Here is an 18,666-nt window from a genome sequence, read left to right on the forward strand (position 1 = left end):
CCCTGTTCTCATCTGGTGACGGCCACTGCTACGAACAGCGTGACCCCTGACCTCTCTGCCCGCTGTCTGCGTCCAGGAGCACAGATGATGGGTAGAGGTCAGGGTCACACTCTGATCACAGCATTGGCCTCCACCAGATAAGAGTAACGAGGCAAGTGAGTTGAACGCTTGATGGGTTGCTGCCCAGCCCATTTTCAGGCGATTATTTTTTTTACTCGCCATTAAAAACTAATTACGGGCTGGATGACAAACTGCTCCCCTCTGTGGTCCTGCAGGCTGCTGCCCTGCTCAAGCCATTTCTCTGAGTTGTCAGATTCAGGTTAAACACCAGGAATTTTCCTGCAGCGGATGATGAGGAAGTAGTCATTTCTTCTACAACCTTTCCCTGGCTGAGGCTCTCGTGTCTCGGTGTTTGCTCAGCAGTGACGCACGGCGGCCGATGACTCACACTCAGCCCTGCCAGGGACCTTGAAGACAATCTGCTTCGTACAGGTGCGCAGATCACAATCTGGACGCTGATGATTTCAGAGAAGGTTCTTCAGTGTCAGCAGCTGAGGATGCACTTGTCAGCGACCCTCAATCCTCCAGTCTAGAGTTGTGGGCCCTTTCCAAAGTTTATTGGGGCGCGTTTCCCCTTAAATCCCCAGTAATATGATCCCTCAGTTTCCGGTGACCTTCTGTAATTCAGCCGTTTCCTAGTTCTATCACTTTGCTACTGTATCTAATCCTATCGTGAGATACTGTGCATCTATGTAGCACTTACTGGTTCCGTAGCGCTGTACATCAGTAGTGTGGGGCTCACAATCTGGGGACACCTACTGGGCTGCCTTCTCACAAGAAATCACTAGGGGCATTCTGGTGGCCAAACCCACAGCTCCATACGAAACAACCGTGGAACTTGGTGCTTGTATGTCAAGGGTTGGACTCCGCAGTGTATATAGACATGCTGTTGATTTACAATTGTTATTGTGTGTGTATTAACGTGCGCAAAAACAATGCAATATCGCAGCCCCCGTCGATGTCACACGCGAATTCTCAGTGAATATGCATGTATCATGCATGTTTTCATCAATGGCCTTTTTAGATCCATAATCCGGACCAAAAGAGGGCATGGTGTGTTTTTGGTTTTTTTTCCACGTGTTCAAATACGTGTGTTGAAAAGTCTGAATATCCCAATATAAATCAATGGGGTTTCAGCACTGCATAACACGCGTGTAAAAAATACGTGCATCATATGCTGGCGTGATTGAGTCCTAAGTATGTTTTCGGAGTGGGAGAAAGAAATCGGAGTCCCTTGGAAAAACCCACAGAAATGCAAAGAAAACGTACAAACTCCATGCAGATCTGGTCTTGGGAGATTTGAACCCAGGACCTCCGTGCAGTAATGCTAACCACTGAGCCAGCGTGCTGCCTACATGTGTCCTCATGTGTGATCGTGTATGCCCAGCTGCTGTATCTAGCAGTGCATTTTAGGGCACAGGTTACTGCCTCCGACAGCTGGTTTTAAAGCACCCCATCATTCTAATGGGTGATGAAGTGCGTTTTATTTGTGGTAAAATAGAGCAGGCGGTGCTCAAAAATCGTGAAGTTCTCTAATCGAGCAGGTCTGCGAGGGCCCCATTGAAATCAATAGGACCCTTGTACCGCGATTACCGCGGTAAAAAGCAGATGTGTGAGAGTGGCCTTAGTGTGTAAATATGCAGAAAAAAAGCAGGTTTCCTGTATACTTAAAGGGGTTGTCCCGCGCCGAAACGGGTTTTTTTTTTTTTTTTCAAACCCCCCCCCCCGTTCGGCGCGAGACAACCCCGATGCAGGGACCTAAAGAAAAATCCGCACAGCGCTTACCTGAATCCCCGCGCTCCGGTGACTTCTTACTTACCGGTTGAAGATGGCCGCCGGATTCTTCTCCCTCGGTGGACCGCAGGGCTTCTGTGCGGTCCATTGCCGATTCCAGCCTCCTGATTGGCTAGAATCGGCACGTGATGGGGCGGAGCTACACGGAGCCCCATTGAGAAAAGAAGAAGACCCGGACTGCGCAAGCGCGGCTAATTTGGCCATTGAACGCCGAAAATTAGTCGGCTCCATGGAAACGAGGACGCCAGCAACGGAGCAGGTAAGTGAAAAACTTCTTATAACTTCTGTATGGCTCATAATTAATGCACAATGTACATTACAAAGTGCATTAATATGGCCATACAGAAGTGTATAGACCCACTTGCTGCCGCGGGACAACCCCTTTAAATGGGAAGAGGGAAGAATGCCTCTACAGCGCCACCTATTGGAAGGCAGCATTCCTGTAAGTCTGTCAGACCTTTTAACCAGCCTTGTAACAATGACTGGGAATACGAGCCAAAACCAGAGTCTTCTCCATCTGTACACGTTACCTCTTCCTTCTGGAGGAGACTGTGGCTCGTATTCCCAGTCTTTGTTACAGAGCTTGTTCAAAGGTCTGATATTGACTTGCAGGAATGCTGCCTTCCAATAGATGGAGAAGGGTGAAATGTTCTGCGAATCGGCGTCAGATGTCAAAATTTACATCAAATGGTGTGTATTTTGATGCGGATCTGCACCAAAATCGGCGCAAAATATGCTCCAGATTTTAGTGCAGATGCGCATCAAAATACACTATATGTGAACGTACTCTAATGGGGTATTCCTGGACTTGGATATCATATTGGTGGGAGTTCACTGACCAGGCCGCTCATCAGTACCTGCTTGAAGAGGCCACCGTGCTGGGGTAAACACTGTAGCCTCTTCATTTCATATGAGGAACAGTGCCATACATATCATAGTGGTAATGCCTGGTAGTACAGCTCAGTCCTATTCACTTCAGTGGAACTGAGCAGTTTTCAGGCCATATGACCAATGAACATGACATCACAGGGCTGAGATGAGACCATGGAGCTCACTCGAGTTCTGCGGCCTCTTCAAACAGCTGATCAGCAGGGGTCCTGAGAAGCTGCCCCCCACTGATTTGATATTGATGACCTATCACGAGGAAAATCCTTATAAGTCAATATACTGACCATCAAAGAGTGGCAAGGTGAATGGAGTCATAAAGCTGTACTGCTGGGTGACGGTGGCTGCCCGGTGTTCCTTGTGCTGCTGGCTGTCACTTCCCTCCTCAGACATGGCTCAGAACTGGATCTATGGGATCAACTCCAGCTTAATGGCAGAAAGGCACCCGTACAGAGCTCTATGTGCGACATGGATGAACGGGGACCTTTCTGTAGACCTTCTTTCAAGGGACAGTTCTACTGAAATGTTGCAGCACTTGATGACCGTTTATATGAATAGACGGGTCGGCTAGAGCAGGAGGCACTATAGCAAAGTGTCTCTCTTTAATGGCTCTCTAGAGCATCCATATGGACAGGGCTTTGTGGTGGTCAGGATCGGGTGGGACTGTCACTTGTGCACCTCTAGAGCTGCGCTCAGGCTGCAGGTGAGATTTGATGCTGCTGAGGGACAAAGGAAGAAAAGTTGTCACAATATGCTGGATTAAGGCGTCCCACATCCACAAGTTAATTCTCTCTGCTTTATTCCTAATCACCTGCTCTAAAACACATCCTCTCACCCGAGGAGCAACCTGAGTACCACCCACTTCTGGCATCCACCGCTACCCAGCCTGAAACGCACCACACGTGACCAGCAGAGCAAATCATCCCCTTGCCAAGACTTCTCAGTCAATATTTGTCAGGTCTGGGAGGAAAAACTTCCCTGCAGCTCAGTTTGACGTAACAGAGGTGGAAGCTTTTAGGAAGACGAGGAGCTGATGGAAAGGCTGAGTGTGCGGCTCCCGCTGCTGAGACACCTGTCCTCAACATGAAGGACAGGCTGGAGGAGCTCAAGAACAGAACCAGCCAGGATGACCTGCTGGACTACGATGAACCCTTGGCCTTCGATAACCCCGTCTTCCAAGATGCTGAGACCAATGACATGGATGTGTTCTTCCAGGAGGTCTCCAGCCTGTCTCAGTCCCTGAAGAAGCTGAAAGACTTGGCCGAGAATATCGAGAGCAAACAAGACGAGGTTCTCTGCAGCACCACCGAAGCCAAGATCGGCGAGGGGAAGAAGGATTTGAGTATCCTGAAGAACCTGCTCACCTCCGATGCTAAAACCCTGCAGGCCAAGCTCAGCCTCATGAAGAACAGCTTGGCCCAAGACGACAAGAACTGGATGGCAGAACACCGAATTAGACAAAGCCAATTCACCGTATTGACCAACAGATTTCGGGAAGTCATGACGCAACATTACATCAACGAGACCCGATATGTGGGGAAGCTGAAGGAGCAGATCATGAGGCAAGCGGAGCTGGCCGGCCTGGACCTCCAAGAGGAGGAAATCAACGAGCTCATTGGGAGTCCGATGGCTCCCCAGATTGTCGGCCATGACCTGGAGATCCTTAAGGCGAAGCAACACTTGGCCATGGCCCAGGAGAGGCACAAGCAGCTGCTGGACCTGGAGGTCCAGATAACGGAGCTGCACTCCCTCTTCATCCAGCTGGATCTGCTGGTGTCGGAGCAGGAAGATGTGATTAATAATATAGAGTACAACGTGCTGAACACAATGGACTATATATCACAGTCCAACGAACAAGTGAAGAAGGCCCTAAAGTACCAGAGACAGTCGCGGGTCGCTGCCGCCATATCTGCAGTGCTAGGACTCTGTGCATGTTGTACTTGTCTCTCCTGTATGTTCGGGGCCGTGCGATAACAGCCTGGGGCCGAAATCATTCCTGCGTAGGAGGATAATACCTTTCACTTAAAGGGCCAAGAACGGTACAGCGCCGGGAGCGTTCTATAAGGAGTGATAATAGCAGTCACATATGGATATAAATGTCTGTGGAGGTTATATCAGTACTGGATTGTTATAAGAGGAGCGACTGATATCAGTCACATATATGATGTCTCTGGAAGATATATCAGTACTGGAGTGTTATAAGAGGAGCGTCTGATATCAGTCACATATATGATGTCTCTGGAAGATATATCAGTACTGGAGTGTTACAAGAGGATCTGCTGATATCAGTCACATATATGATGTCACTGGAGGTTATAACAGGAGCAGCTGATATCATTCACATATAGAAGGTTCTCAGCACTGCACAGATATGACATAGGCTGGTGATACATCAGAGTATATCGGTTGTGTTTTTGTGTCCATGAAAAGGACGTGTATCCCAGCCTGCCAGTGGGTCTCCTGACGAGAACTCAGTGCATAGGAATCCATAAGGATCTGTGTTGCTTGGAGTTGGGGTCAGAAGGCCCCCCGGTCAGCTCAGGATACATAACTATATTACAAATGCAAAAATGCGACTGATATACGCTGCTGTATCACCTACCATAAAGTAGGGATCGGCATCAGGAGGTTTCTGCACTTTTTATTCCTCATCCCTCCCAGCCTGAAATGACTGATTACAGGGAGCAATAGACTGTATTCGCCTGCACAGCATAGACTGCGGGATTTGTCATGCGTGGATGGATGATGGTGAAGTAGTCCTCTGTGTTTTTCGGTGATATTTATGTTCTGAGTTTATTCTGTTACTTTGCAAAAGTAAAAATGTAATTTATTGTACTGATCCATGGCGTTGTTTCTCCATCACACAGAACGCCTGGCGCACGTTAGGGGGGCTGAATACGGAGCAGCGCAGCGGTGTATGCAGCTCCTATGCGGTGAACCTGCAGATATTGGACCTCTCACTGCCGACCTGCTTACTGTGTATAGAGCTGGATGGCAGCCGTGGTTCCTCTCCTCCATGTCTGCTCTGCCACATACTCTACAAACATTCTCTGCTCTGTCACATACAGAATGGGGGGCCCCGAGTGTCCTAGGGCCCATCTTTGCAGGTGGTGGTAGTAGTTGTGGTGGGGTGGTAATGATGGTGCTTGTAGTAGCTGTGTTGGTGGAGGTGGTACGGATAGTGGTGGCAGCAGAATAGATTGTACTTGTTGTGGTGGCGATGGCAGAGCTAGTAGCTGAAGTGTAGTTGGTACTGGTGGTAGGGATAGAGGTGGCAGTGGAACTTGTTTTAGTAATTATGGTGGCATTGGTACTGGTGGCAGATGTAATAATGGTGATGTTGGCACCGGTGGTGGAGGTAGCAGTAGAACTGGTTTTAGTAGCTGTGGTAGTAGTGGTGATGACAGTGGTACTGGTGCTAGATATAGTAGTTGTGGTGGTAGCAGTTGTGCTGATGTTGGCACTGTTGGTGTAGGTAGTAGTGCAGATGATTATAGTAGTTGTGGTGGTAGTAAGGGTGATGTTGGCACTGGTGGTGGAAGTAGTAGTGGAACTGATTTTTAGCAGCTGTGGTAGTAGTGGTGATGACAGTGGTACTGGTGCTAGATATAGTAGTTGTGGTGGTAGCAGTTGTGCTGATGTTGGCACTGACTGTTGGTGTAGGTAGTAGTGCAGGTGATTATAGTAGTTGTGGTGGTAGTAAGGGTGATGTTGGCACTGGTGGTGGAGGTAATGGTGATGTTGGCACTGGTGGTGGAAGTAGTAGTGGAACTGATTTTTAGTAGCTGTGGTAGTAGTGGTGATGACAGTGGTAGTGGTGGTAGTAATTGTGGTGATGTTGGCTCTGTTGGTGTAGTTAGTAGTGGAGGTGATTATAGTTGTGGTGGTGGTGGAAATGTTGGTGTAGGTAGTAGTGGAGGTGATTATAGTAGTTGTGGTGGTAGTAAGGGTGATGTTGGCATCGGTGGTGGAGGTAGTACTGGAACTGATTTTAGTAGCTGCGGCAGTAGTGGTTTTGACAGTGGAACTGATGGTAGATGTAGTAGTTGTGGTGTGGTGGAAATGTTGGTGTAGGTAGTAACGTAGTGGAGGTGATTATAGTAGTTGTTTTGGTAGTAAGGCTGATGTTGGCACTGGTGGTGGAGGTAGCCGTGGAACTGATTTTAGTATCTGTGGCAGTAGTGGTGATGACAGTGGTAGTGGTGGTAGATGTAGTAGTTGTGGTGGTAGAAGTTGTGGTGATGTTGGCACAGTTGGTGTAGTTAGTAGAGAAACTGATTTTAGTAGCTGTGGTAGTAGTGGTGATGACAGTGGTACTGCTGGTAGATATAGTAGTTGTGGTGGTGGTGGAAATGTTGGTGTAGGTAGTAGTGGAGGTGATTATAGTAGTTTGGTGGTAGTAAGGTTGATGTTGGCACTGGTGGTGGAGGTAGCAGTGGAACTGATTTTAGTAGCTGTGGTACTAGTGGTGATGACAGTGGTAGTGGTGGTAGTAATTGTGGTGATGTTGGCACTGTTGGTGTAGTTAGTAGTGGAGGTGATTATAGTTGTTGTGGTGGTAGTAAGGGTGATGTTGGCTCTGGTGGTGGAGGTAGTAGTGGTGGTGATGGTAATGGTGATGTTGGCACTGGTGGTGAAAGTAGTAGTGGAACTGATTTTAGTAGCTGTAGTGGTAGTGGTGATGACAGTGGTACTGGTGGTAGATGTAGTAGTTGTGGTGGTGGTGGAAATGTTGGTGTAGGTAGTGGAGGTGATTATAGTAGTTGTGCTGGTAGTAAGGCTGATGTTGGCATCGGTGGCGAAGGTAGTAGTGGAACTTGTTTTAGTAGCTGTGGTAGTAGTGGTGATAACAGTGGTACTGGTGGTAGATGTAATAGTTGTGGTGGTAGTTAGGGGTTATGTTGGCACTGGGGGTTGAGGTAGTAGTGAAACTGGTTTTATTAGTTATGATAGTAGTGGTGATGACAGTGGCACTGGTGGTAGATGTAGTAGTTGTGGTGGTGGTGGAAATGTTGGCATAGGTAGTAGTGGAGGTGATTATAGTAGTTGTGTTGGAAGTAAGAGTGATGTTGGCATTGGTTGTGGAGGTAGTAGTGGAGCTGCTGGTAGCAGTTGTGGTGGTGGTGGAAATGTTGGTGTAGGTAGTAGTGGAGGTGATTATAGTAGTTGTGGTGGTAGTAATGGTGATGTTGGCATCGGGGGTGGAGGTAGTACTGGAACTGATTTTAGTAGCTGTGGCAGTAGTGGTTTTGACAGTGGAACTGATGATAGATGTAGTAGTTGTGGTGGTGGTGGTGGAAATGTTGGTGTAGGTAGTAACGTAGTGGAGGTGATTATAGTAGTTGTTTTGGTAGTAAGGCTGATGTTGGCACTGGTGGTGGAGGTAGCCGAGGAACTGATTTTAGTATCTGTGGCAGTAGTGGTGATGACAGTGGTAGTGGTGGTAGATGTAGTAGTTGTGGTGATAGTAGTTGTGGTGATGTTGGCACAGTTGGTGTAGGTAGTAGTGGAGGTGATTATAGTAGTTGTGGTGATAGTAAGGGTGATGTTGGCACTGGTAGTGGAGGTAGTAGAGAAACTGATTTTAGTAGCTGTGGTAGTAGTGGTGATGACAGTGGTACTGGTGGTAGATGTAGTAGTTGTGCTGGTAGTAATTGTGGTGATGTTGGCACTGTTGGTGTAGGTAGTAGTAGAGGTGATTATAGTAGTTGTGGTGGTATTAAGGGTGATAATAATGTTGGCACCGATGGTGGAGGTAATGGCGATGTTGAGACTGGTCGTGGAGGTAATGGTGATATTGGCACTGGTGGTGGAGGTAGTAGTAGAACTGATTTTAGTAGCCGTGGTAGTAGTAGTGAGGACAGTGGTACTGGTGGTAGATGTAGTAGTTGTGGTGGTGGTGGAAATGTTGGTGTAGGTAGTAGTGGAGGTGATTATAGTAGTTATGGTGGTAGTAAGGTCGATGTTGGCATAGGTGGTAAATGTAGTAGTGGAGTTGCTGGTAGTAGTTGTAGCAGTGGTAAAAATGTTGGTGTGGGTAGTAGTGGAGGTGATTATAGTAGTTGTGGTGGTAGTAAGGGTGATGTTGGCATCAGTGGTGGAGGTAATAGTAGAACTTGTTTTAGTAGCTGTGGTAGTAGTGGTGATGACAGTGGTACTGGTGGTAGATGTAGTAGTTCTGTTGGTAGTAAGAGTGATGTTGGCACTGATGGTGGAGGTAATGGCGTTGTTGAGACTGGTCGTGGAGGTAATGGTGATATTGGCACTGGTGGTGGAGGTAGTAGTGGAACTGATTTTAGTAGCCGTGGTAGTAGTAGTGAGGACAGTGGTACTGGTGGTAGATGTAGTAGTTGTGGTGGTGGTGGAAATGCTGGTGTAGGTAGTAGTGGAGGTGATTATAGTAGTTATGGTGGTAGTAAGGGTGATGTTGGCATAGGTGGTAAATGTAGTAGTGGAGCTGCTGGTAGTAGTTGTAGCAGTGGTAAAAATGTTGGTGTGGGTAGTAGTGGAGGTGATTATAGTAGTTCTGGTGGTAGTAAGGGTGATGTTGGCATCAGTGGTGGAGGTAATAGTGGAACTTGTTTTAGTAGCTGTGGTAGTAGTGGTGATGACAGTGGTACTGGTGGTAGATGTAGTAGTTCTGTTGGTAGTAAGAGTGATGTTGGCACTGATGGTGGAGGTAATGGCGTTGTTGAGACTGGTCGTGGAGGTAATGGTGATATTGGCACTGGTGGTGGAGGTAGTAGTGGAACTGATTTTAGTAGCTGTGGTAGTAGTGGTGATGACAGTGGTACTGGTGGTAGATGTAGTAGTTGTGGTGGTGGTGGAATTATTGGTGTAGGTAGTAGTGGAGGTGATTATAGTAGTTATGGTGGTAGTAAGGGTGATGTTGGCATCAGTGGTGCAGATAGTAGTGGAGCTGCTGGTAGTAGTTGTGGTGGTGGTGGTGGTGGAAATGTTGGTGTAGGTAGTAGTGGAGGTGATTATAGTAGTTGTGGTGGTAGCAAGGGTGATGATGGCATCTGTGGTGGAGGTAGTAATGGAACTTGCGTTAGTAGCTGTGGTAGCAGTGGTGATGACAGTGGTACTGGTGGTAGATGTAGTAGTTGTGGTGTTAGTAAGGGTGATGTTGGCATCGGTGGTGGAGGTAGTAGTGGAACTGGTTTTAGTATTTGTGATAGTAGTGGTGATGACAGTGGTACTGGTGGTAGATGTAGTAATTGTGGTGGTGGTGGCAATGTTGGTGTAGGTAATAGTGGAGGTGATTATAGTAGTTGTGTGGGTAGTAAGGATGATGTTGGCATAGGTGGTAAATGTAGTAGTGGAGCTGCTGGTAGTAGTTGTAGCAGTGGTAAAAATGTTGGTGTGGGTAGTAGTGGAGGTGATTATAGTAGTTGTGGTGGTAGTAAGGGTGATGTTGGCATCAGTGGTGGAGGTAATAGTGGAACTGGTTTTAGTAGCTGTGGTAGTAGTGGTGATGACAGTGGTACTGGTGGTAGATGTAGTAGTTCTGTTGGTAGTAAGAGTGATGTTGGCACTGATGGTGGAGGTAATGGCGTTGTTGAGACTGGTCGTGGAGGTAATGGTGATATTGGCACTGGTGGTGGAGGTAGTAGTGGAACTGATTTTAGTAGCTGTGGTAGTAGTGGTGATGACAGTGGTACTGGTGGTAGATGTAGTAGTTGTGGTGGTGGTGGAAATATTGGTGTAGGTAGTAGTGGAGGTGATTATAGTAGTTATGGTGGTAGTAAGGGTGATGTTGGCATCAGTGGTGCAGATAGTAGTGGAGCTGCTGGTAGTAGTTGTGGTGGTGGTGGTGGTGGAAATGTTGGTGTAGGTAGTAGTGGAGGTGATTATAGTAGTTGTGGTGGTAGCAAGGGTGATGATGGCATCTGTGGTGGAGGTAGTAATGGAACTTGCGTTAGTAGCTGTGGTAGCAGTGGTGATGACAGTGGTACTGGTGGTAGATGTAGTAGTTGTGGTGTTAGTAAGGGTGATGTTGGCATCGGTGGTGGAGGTAGTAGAGGAACTGGTTTTAGTATTTGTGATAGTAGTGGTGATGACAGTGGTACTGGTGGTAGATGTAGTAATTGTGGTGGTGGTGGCAATGTTGGTGTAGGTAATAGTGGAGGTGATTATAGTAGTTGTGTGGGTAGTAAGGATGATGTTGGCATTGTTGGTGGAGGTAGTAGTGGAGCTGCTGGTAGTAGTTGTGGTAGTGGTAATAACGGTGGCACTGGTGATAGATGTTGTGGTAGTTGTGACAGTGGTGGTAGTAATGTTGGTGATGTTGGCACTGTTGGTGGAGTTAATAGTACAGGTTGTAGTAGTATTGGAGCTGGTTGTAATAATTGTGGTGGTGGTGGTAGTAGTAGTGTTGATGTTGGCACCAGTCTTGGAGGTAGTCGTGCTGATGGTGGTACTGGTGATAGATGTAGTAGGTAAGGCAGTGGTAGTTGTGGTGATGACTGTGTCATTGGTGGTAGATGTTGTAGTGTTTGGGGCAGTGTTGGTAGTAATTCCGGTGATGTTGGCACTGATGGTGGAGGGAGCAGTGGAACTGTTTGTAGAAGTTGTGGTGGTGCTAGTAGTTTTTGTAGTGGTGATGATGGTGGTTCAGGTGGTAGATGCTGTAGACGTTGTGGCAGTGGTGGTAGTAATGATGGTGGTGGCACTGTTGGTGGAGGTAAAAAGTGGACGTGAGTATAGTAGTTGTGGTCATGGTGGTAGTAGTGATGATGTTGGTACTAGTCACGGAGGTAGTAGAGGTTGTAGAAGTTGTGGTGGTAGTAGTAATGGTCTTCATGTTGGCACTGTTGGTGGAGGTAGTAGTACAGGAGTTTGTAGTAGTATTAAAGCAGGTTGTAATAATTTTGGTGGTGGTAATGGTGGCACTGGTGGTAAATATTGCAGTAGTGGTGGCAGCGGTGGTTGTAATGATGTGGTGGCACTGTGGGTGGAGGTAGTAGTGATTGTAGTAGCTTTCGTAGTGGTGATGACAGTGACACTGGTGGTAGATGTTGATGGTTGTAGTAGTTGCGGTATTAATGGTGATGGTGGACTGGTGGTAGATGTCGTAGTATTTGTGGCAGTGGTGGTAGTAATGGTGATGGTGGCACTGTTGGTGGAGGTAGTAGTCAGGATGATTATAGTAGTTATAGTGGTAGTACTGGTAATGTTGGCACCAGTGGTGGAGGTTGTAGTGGTTGTAGTAAATGCAGTGGTAGTGATGGTAGTGATGATGGTGCACTGGTGGTAGATGTTGTAGTATTTGTGGCAGTGGTAGTAGTAATGGTGATGGTGGCACTGTTGGTGGAGGTAGTAGTCAGGATGATTATAGTAAATATGATGGTAGTAGTGGTGATGTTGGCACCGATGGTGGAGGTAGTAGTATAGGAGGTTGTAGTAGTATTGGAGCAGGTTGTAATAATTGTGGTGGTGGTAGTAGTGGAGATGACAGTGGCACTGGTGGTAGATGTTGTAGTAGTTATGGCAGTGGTGGTAGTAATGGTGATGGTGACACTGTTGGTGGAGGTAGTAGTGAGGATGATTATAGTAGTTATGGTGGTAGTACTGGTAATGTTGGCACCGGTGGTGGAGGTAGTAGTGGTTGTAGTAGTTGTGGCAGTGATTGCAGTAATGGTGTCAGTGTGTCAGAGCTGGGAGAGGTGTGTTATATCCAGGGCGATGCGTGCAGTGTGGATATTGAATACATGTTGTATTTACTGCACCCAGTGGTGGTATATATGGTATATCCTCTAAAGATCGAATCCCCTGTAGTGGCTATGTTGTGGTCGGAAACTGTGCTGATAGGCGGTTTTATAATTAAATGACATAGTTTTCTAATACATTTTTAATTACTGCGCGATTTGCTGTAAAACCGGATGTCAGGCTGATATTTGCGTGACCTCACCTTTAAGTAGGTTCTTGGTGGACACTGCGCCTAGATATCACCTCAGCCGGTGTGTCTATAGATATAGATAAGCTAGTCTGTAGTGCCGTCACCATTCATGCAGAGTGGGGAGCTGAGGGTCCGCTTCGGGCTCCGGGGGCTTCCTGAGACCCCTGGGCCTCACTTCTCAAACCCATCTAACAGTAAGACTGACCTGTTGCCCCTAGCAACCAATCAGAGCGCAGCTTTCATTTCTTATACTTCTCTTAAAAAATGAAAGCTGTGCCGTGATTGGCTGCTAGGGGATGTTCCGCGGGGCGGACATACAACCTGTGCCGCCAGGACGGGAGGCAGGTAAAGAAACGGCCTATACTCACCCCTTTCACTCCACCCATCTACTTCTGGGTAGCGCAATCACGTGACTGCTGCGTCCAATCTCTAGCCTCAGCCGTACCAACGCAAGGCCGGTATTATCCCATGGGAGTACTATTAGGGCGCCCACCCACTGGCGTTTGCGATTTTCGTGCGTGAAAAACGCTGCGTTTTTCGCTGCGTTTTTTGCTGCGTTTTCGCGGCTTTTCCATTAATTTCCATTGACTTTCATGGGTGCATTAGGAGAAAAATAAGGACACATATGCAACTGACAGTTCCTATGTTAAAAAACGCAACGCACCGCAAAAAAAAAACGCCAGTGGACAGGAGTACATTCAATTCCAATTGCTCTTGAGAAAAAACGCAAAACGCAAAGAAAAAAAAATCGCCAGTGGGTGGGCGCCCTTACTGTGAGAGAACACAAAGGGCGTGGCTTAGTGTAAAAGAGGCGTGGCATAATATCTAAAAAAAATTGCTATGGCAGGCCGTAAGAATTAACTTTATTTTTATTGTTCCAAAGTTTGAAGCTGTGATCTCCCGCGGTTGTGTGATTATTACATAGTGGGGAGCTTCGCGTCCCGCTGACCTCACTCTCTAGATTCACTTCGGATGTTACAGTGGTCATTGTATCGTAACGTTGTATTCCCACTTGACATCTGAATCGCGGTTTTGCCGCTTTTCTATAGTGTTTTCTAAGCATTTTTGTTGGGCGCATTAATTGCACATCACAAACACCGACAGAAAATTGCCTGCAATCTAATACAAAATGGCGCAATTTTGTGATGCGATTTTCTGTCAGTCGTCTTCTACGCGTGCCGTACATGATGCCAACGTGCTTTACCAGTAGAAGCCAATCAGCAGAAAGCTGCGGCACTTCGTGGTAAAGTGTGCGCAGTTTTCTGACAGCGTTATGGATGTTGAAATTGCATGCACATTGGAAGTGCTTAGAAAACGCCATAGAAACGCGGTAAAAAGGTAATTCAGGCGCTGAGTGGGAACACGGGCTGTGATAAAATGCCCCATGGGTACACGCACACGGGCGTTTTAAAAATTGCACCCGAGATTATAAGGAGCAACTCGCATCAGACATCCTGTCCGTGTGCCGCCTATGTACGCCGCTCATTGATATGTGTGAGTCTCCTTCGAAAATTGTACAAGAATATGACATGCCGCGATTTTTTTTTTTTACTTGGACGGCCAGTGTGGGTAGCCCAGGCCGCCTTCATACAACTATTCAGATGTAAACACGTCTATGTGCACGTACCCTCAGGCGTTTTTGCGCATGACTCAATGCAACACATTTGCGCTATGAGCGTGTTTTTTGCTGTACTTTTCGCACACACGGGGCGTGTTCATTTGTGCGCGTCAGACGAACACGACACGATTTAAATGCTTATTTAGCCTAGTGAGTTCCAGATGTGATATTTTTTTCACGAAATTGCGCATCTGGTGTGCACTGCACGCACCTCCCATAGTCCTCTACGGAGACCCTTGGTGCACAAATGCACAGAAGAATAGAGCAGGTTCTATTTTTTTGCACGCAAAAAAAAGAAAAGGAGAACGAACCCACTGAAATCAATGGATTCTACTCACTGTATATTGTGCGTGCAAATTTTGCACACGCAAATACGCCCGTGTAAAACCGCTGTAAGTCACCGCAGCAGATGAAGCACCGTGCGGCGTCCTGGTGGTTGGTTTTTGTGTGTTTCTGACTGATCACTTGGTGATAGCAGTTGACGGGCCCAGAGGGCTGCCAGATTATCCGGTATTCTGGATTACAGGACGGCATTGTTCAGTCTGTAATGAAACGTCTCCTGCTGTTACTCCGTAGAAATCTATCGCTCCATCACCAGCAAATAAAATGATCTCAGGCGATCAAATAATGACCGGGACAAACCGCGGTCTCCAGGCAGCAGCTTAAATATTTACCTGAGGAGTCGTTTTATGGGATGGCGGTGATGACGGCGAATGAAATGTAATAAACCCGATGAGGCTTTTACTACAGATTGTTCCCTGGAGCCCCTTCTATCAGCTCAGTGGCTGTTGTTGCTGATAATGCGGGGGCTGTGATGTATTTCGGCATCCACTTGGTGGGGGGATCAGTTGTTACGTATTCCCGTCTGTGGCAGAAAAAATCTGTGTAACAAGCGGATACGTACGCGTTGCTACATTGTAAGGGTATATCCACACAAGTGAGAAAAACATTGCACCAAAATTCTCGGACACAAGTCGCATCGGGTAGCACTTGGACATCCCAGCGCCATGACGTGTTATTCTCACCCGAAAATTGGACAAGAATTGGGCGGGCTGCAATTTTCTACTTAGGCAATAATTTATTGTTTTTCTTGCAGTAAGCAGTCCGGCTCTAGATGTTGGGGAGCTCGGGGTGGTGGTCCAGTGTGGTTCACTTCGAGCAACACATTGGTCTGAATCGAATGTAGCATTATTAATTAGTTGTAAGCCTGTATTGTACACTATTAGAGATGAGCGAACGTACTCGTTTAGGGGCAATTACTCGATCGAGCATCGCTTCTTTCGAGTAACTGCCTACTCGGGCGAAAAGATTTGGGGGGCGGCGTGGTGGAGTGGGGGGTAGCAGTGGGGAACAGGGGGGGAGCTCTCCCTCTCTCCCCCCCCCCCCCCCCACTCCCCTCTGCAACCCCCCTCTCACCCCCGGCGCCCCCCGAATCTTTTTTTTCCCGATTAGGCAGTTACTCGAAAAAAGCGATGCTCGATCGAGTAATTGCCCTAAACGAGTACGTTCACTCATCTCTATACACTATACATATCAGTTGGTCTGGCATCCTTTGTATGCCAGGTTGGGCTCAGGCTGTGTATGACCAGTATGACCACAGGTTGGCCAGCCTGGAGCTGTGTATAACCACAGGTTGGGTCATGACTAGTATGCCACAGGTTGGGTCAGGCCTGGGCTGTGTATGACTGCAGGTTGGACCAGGCCTGGTCTATGTATGAACAGTATGACCACAGGTTGGGCCCGGCTCAGGCTGTGTATGCTCAGTATTATCATAGGTTGGGCCCACAGGTTGGACTGGCTGGAGCTGTGTATGACCACAGGTTAGGTCAGTCTTGGACTGCATGACTAGTATGACCACAGGTTGGCCAGCCTGGAGCTGTGTATAACCACAGGTTGGGTCATGACTAGTATGCCACAGGTTGGGTCAGGTCTGGGCTGTGTATGAACAATATGACCACAGGTTGGACCTGGCTCAGGCTGTGTTTGACCAGTATGGCTAGAGGTTGGACCCGGCTCAGGCTGTGTATGTCTGGTATGACAACAGGTTGGCTAGGCTGTGAGCTGTGTATGACCAGTATGACCATAGGTTGGGCACAATTCACAGCTTGAGCTGGACAGAGTCTGCGTATGACCACAGGTTGGACCAGCATGGAGCTGTGTATGACTAATATGCCTTGGACTACATGACCAGTATGGCCACAGGTTGGGCCCAGCTTAGGCTGTTTGACCAGTATGACCATTAGGTAGGTTCAGGCATGGGCTGTGTATGACCAGTATGACCATAGGTTGGGCCCAGCTCCTGTATGACCACAGGTTGGGCCCAGCTCAGCCTATATTTGACCAGTATGATCACAGGTTGTGTCAGTCATGGGTTGTGTATGACAGCTATGACCACTGGTTACCCAGGCTGGAACTGTGTATAACCAGTATGACCACAGGTTGGGCTAAGCTCAGGCTATGTTTGACCGGTATGACCACAGGTTGGATCAGGCATGGACTATGTATGACAGTTATGACCATAGAATGGCCAGGCTGGAGCTGTATATGACCAGTATGACCACAATTGGGCCTAGCTCAGGCTATGTTTGATCAGTATGACCACAGTTGGGTCAGACATGGGCTGTGTATGATTGGTATGACCATAGGTTGGGCCCAGCTCAGGCTATGTATGGCTGGTATGACCATAGGTTGGGCCAAGCTCAGGCTATGTATGGCTGGTATGACCATAGGTTGGGCATGGCTCAGGCTGTGAATGACCAATATGACCACAGGTTGGACTGGCTGGAGCTACGTATGACCATAGGTTAGGTCTGTCTTGGACTGCATGACTAGTATGCCACAGGTTGGGTCAGGCCTGGGCTGCGTATGACCGCAGGTTGGATCAGGTCTGGGCTGTGTATGAACAATATGACCACAGGTTGGTCCTGGCTTAGGCTGTGTTTGACCAGTATGGCTAGAGGTTGGAACTGGCTCAGGCTGTGTATGTCTGGTATGACAACAGGTTGGCCAGGCTGTGAGCTGTGTATGACCAGTATGACCATAGGTTGGGCCCAGCTCAGGCTATGTATGGCTGGTATGACCACAGGTTGGGCACAGTTCACAGCTTGATCTGGACAGAGTCTGTGTATGACCACAGGTTGGACCAGCATGGAGCTCTGTAAGACCAGTATGGGTCAGCCTTGGACTGCATGACCAGTATGACCATAGGTTAGGCCCAGCTTAGGCTGTTTGACCAGTATGACCATTAGGTAGGTTCAGGCATGGGCTGTGTATGACCAGTATGACCATAGGTTGGGCCCAGCTCAGCCTATATTTGACCGGTATGACCACAGGTTGGGTCAGTCATGGGCTGTGTATGACAGGTATGACCACAGGTTACCCAGGCTGGAACTGTGTATGACTAGTATGACCACAGGTTGGGCTAAGCTCAGGCTATGTTTGACTGGTATGACCACAGGTTGGGTCAGTCATGGACTATGTATGACAGTTATGGCCACAGATTGACCAGGCTGGAGCTATGTATGACTGGTATGACCATAGGTTGGGCCAGGCCTGAGCTGCGTATGACCACAGGTTGGGCTAAGCTGGAGCTCTGTATGACCAGTATGACCAGAAATTGGGTCAGCCTCGGACTATATGACCGCAGGTTGGGTCAGACCTTGGCTGTGTATGACCAGTATGGTCACAGACGGGGTCAGGCTCAGACCATATGGCTGGTATGACCACAAGTTAGGCTTGGGCTCTGTATGGCTATTATATTGAAGCCCTGTCCTGATATCCTCCCACTATACCTATCACCAGTGGATTAGTCACATACTTTTACAAAGTGATTGAATAGGACTCCATTATGCTTCCTCGCATGACGACGCTGTCCTGGAATGCGGCCGGTTGGGTTTTCCAGGTTCTACACTGTCGCTGCCTTTTATTATCAGCCTTTGTACCAATTTCATGGAGAGCGGACACTGAGGGGGTCACATTATCATTAATGCTTGGGTCTGTTCTGCAGAACTGTGATAAATCAAATGTCAAACCCTCTGCGTTGAAATGAGAGAATAGACCAACCATGCAGGATAACATGATGGAGGAGAACCTTAAAAAGCACCAAACGATCTTCTTAAAAGTTAGTGTTAGATGAGGTTGTTTGCTGGGGGGCTCTTGGGGCTGTCGTAGAAGGGCCCAATCAATATCTGAGTCCACTGGTCCTCTGGTGTGAGGCTTGACTATGTGGAGTTGGAATGACTCAAGCATTCTGTAGGATAGTCCCAGATATAAGGTGATACCTTGGGAAGGGAGGGGGGTCCTAAATATCCTAACACCTGCACACTCACAGCCCGATATAGTAAATGACATAAGATAACTAACTGCTGCCAGCAGGGGGGCAGCATCACCCTACTACAGTGGAGATGAG

General features: G+C 47.8%; 2 protein-coding genes across 2 annotated transcripts; one reads left to right on the top strand and one right to left on the bottom strand.

The window, feature by feature from the left end:
* The first annotated feature begins 3,744 nt into the window (after window positions 1-3,744).
* LOC136579778 (syntaxin-3-like) lies at window positions 3,745-5,579 on the top strand. The gene has a single exon (XM_066579843.1). The coding sequence runs from the start codon at window positions 3,823-3,825 to the stop codon at window positions 4,711-4,713; it is 891 nt and encodes a 296-aa protein (XP_066435940.1). The 5' UTR covers window positions 3,745-3,822; the 3' UTR covers window positions 4,714-5,579.
* Window positions 5,580-7,896: 2,317 nt separating this feature from the next.
* LOC136581106 (mucin-2-like) lies at window positions 7,897-13,659 on the bottom strand. Its single transcript, XM_066582093.1, has 2 exons — window positions 13,595-13,659; window positions 7,897-11,275 (listed from the first exon to the last, which is right to left on the bottom strand). Exons 1-2 carry the CDS (start codon window positions 13,657-13,659, stop codon window positions 7,897-7,899), a joined length of 3,444 nt encoding a protein of 1,147 aa, XP_066438190.1.
* Between the last annotated feature and the right edge of the window lie 5,007 nt (window positions 13,660-18,666).

Source organism: Eleutherodactylus coqui, chromosome 10 (assembly GCF_035609145.1).
Source record: "Eleutherodactylus coqui strain aEleCoq1 chromosome 10, aEleCoq1.hap1, whole genome shotgun sequence".
NCBI lineage: Eukaryota > Metazoa > Chordata > Amphibia > Anura > Eleutherodactylidae > Eleutherodactylus > Eleutherodactylus coqui.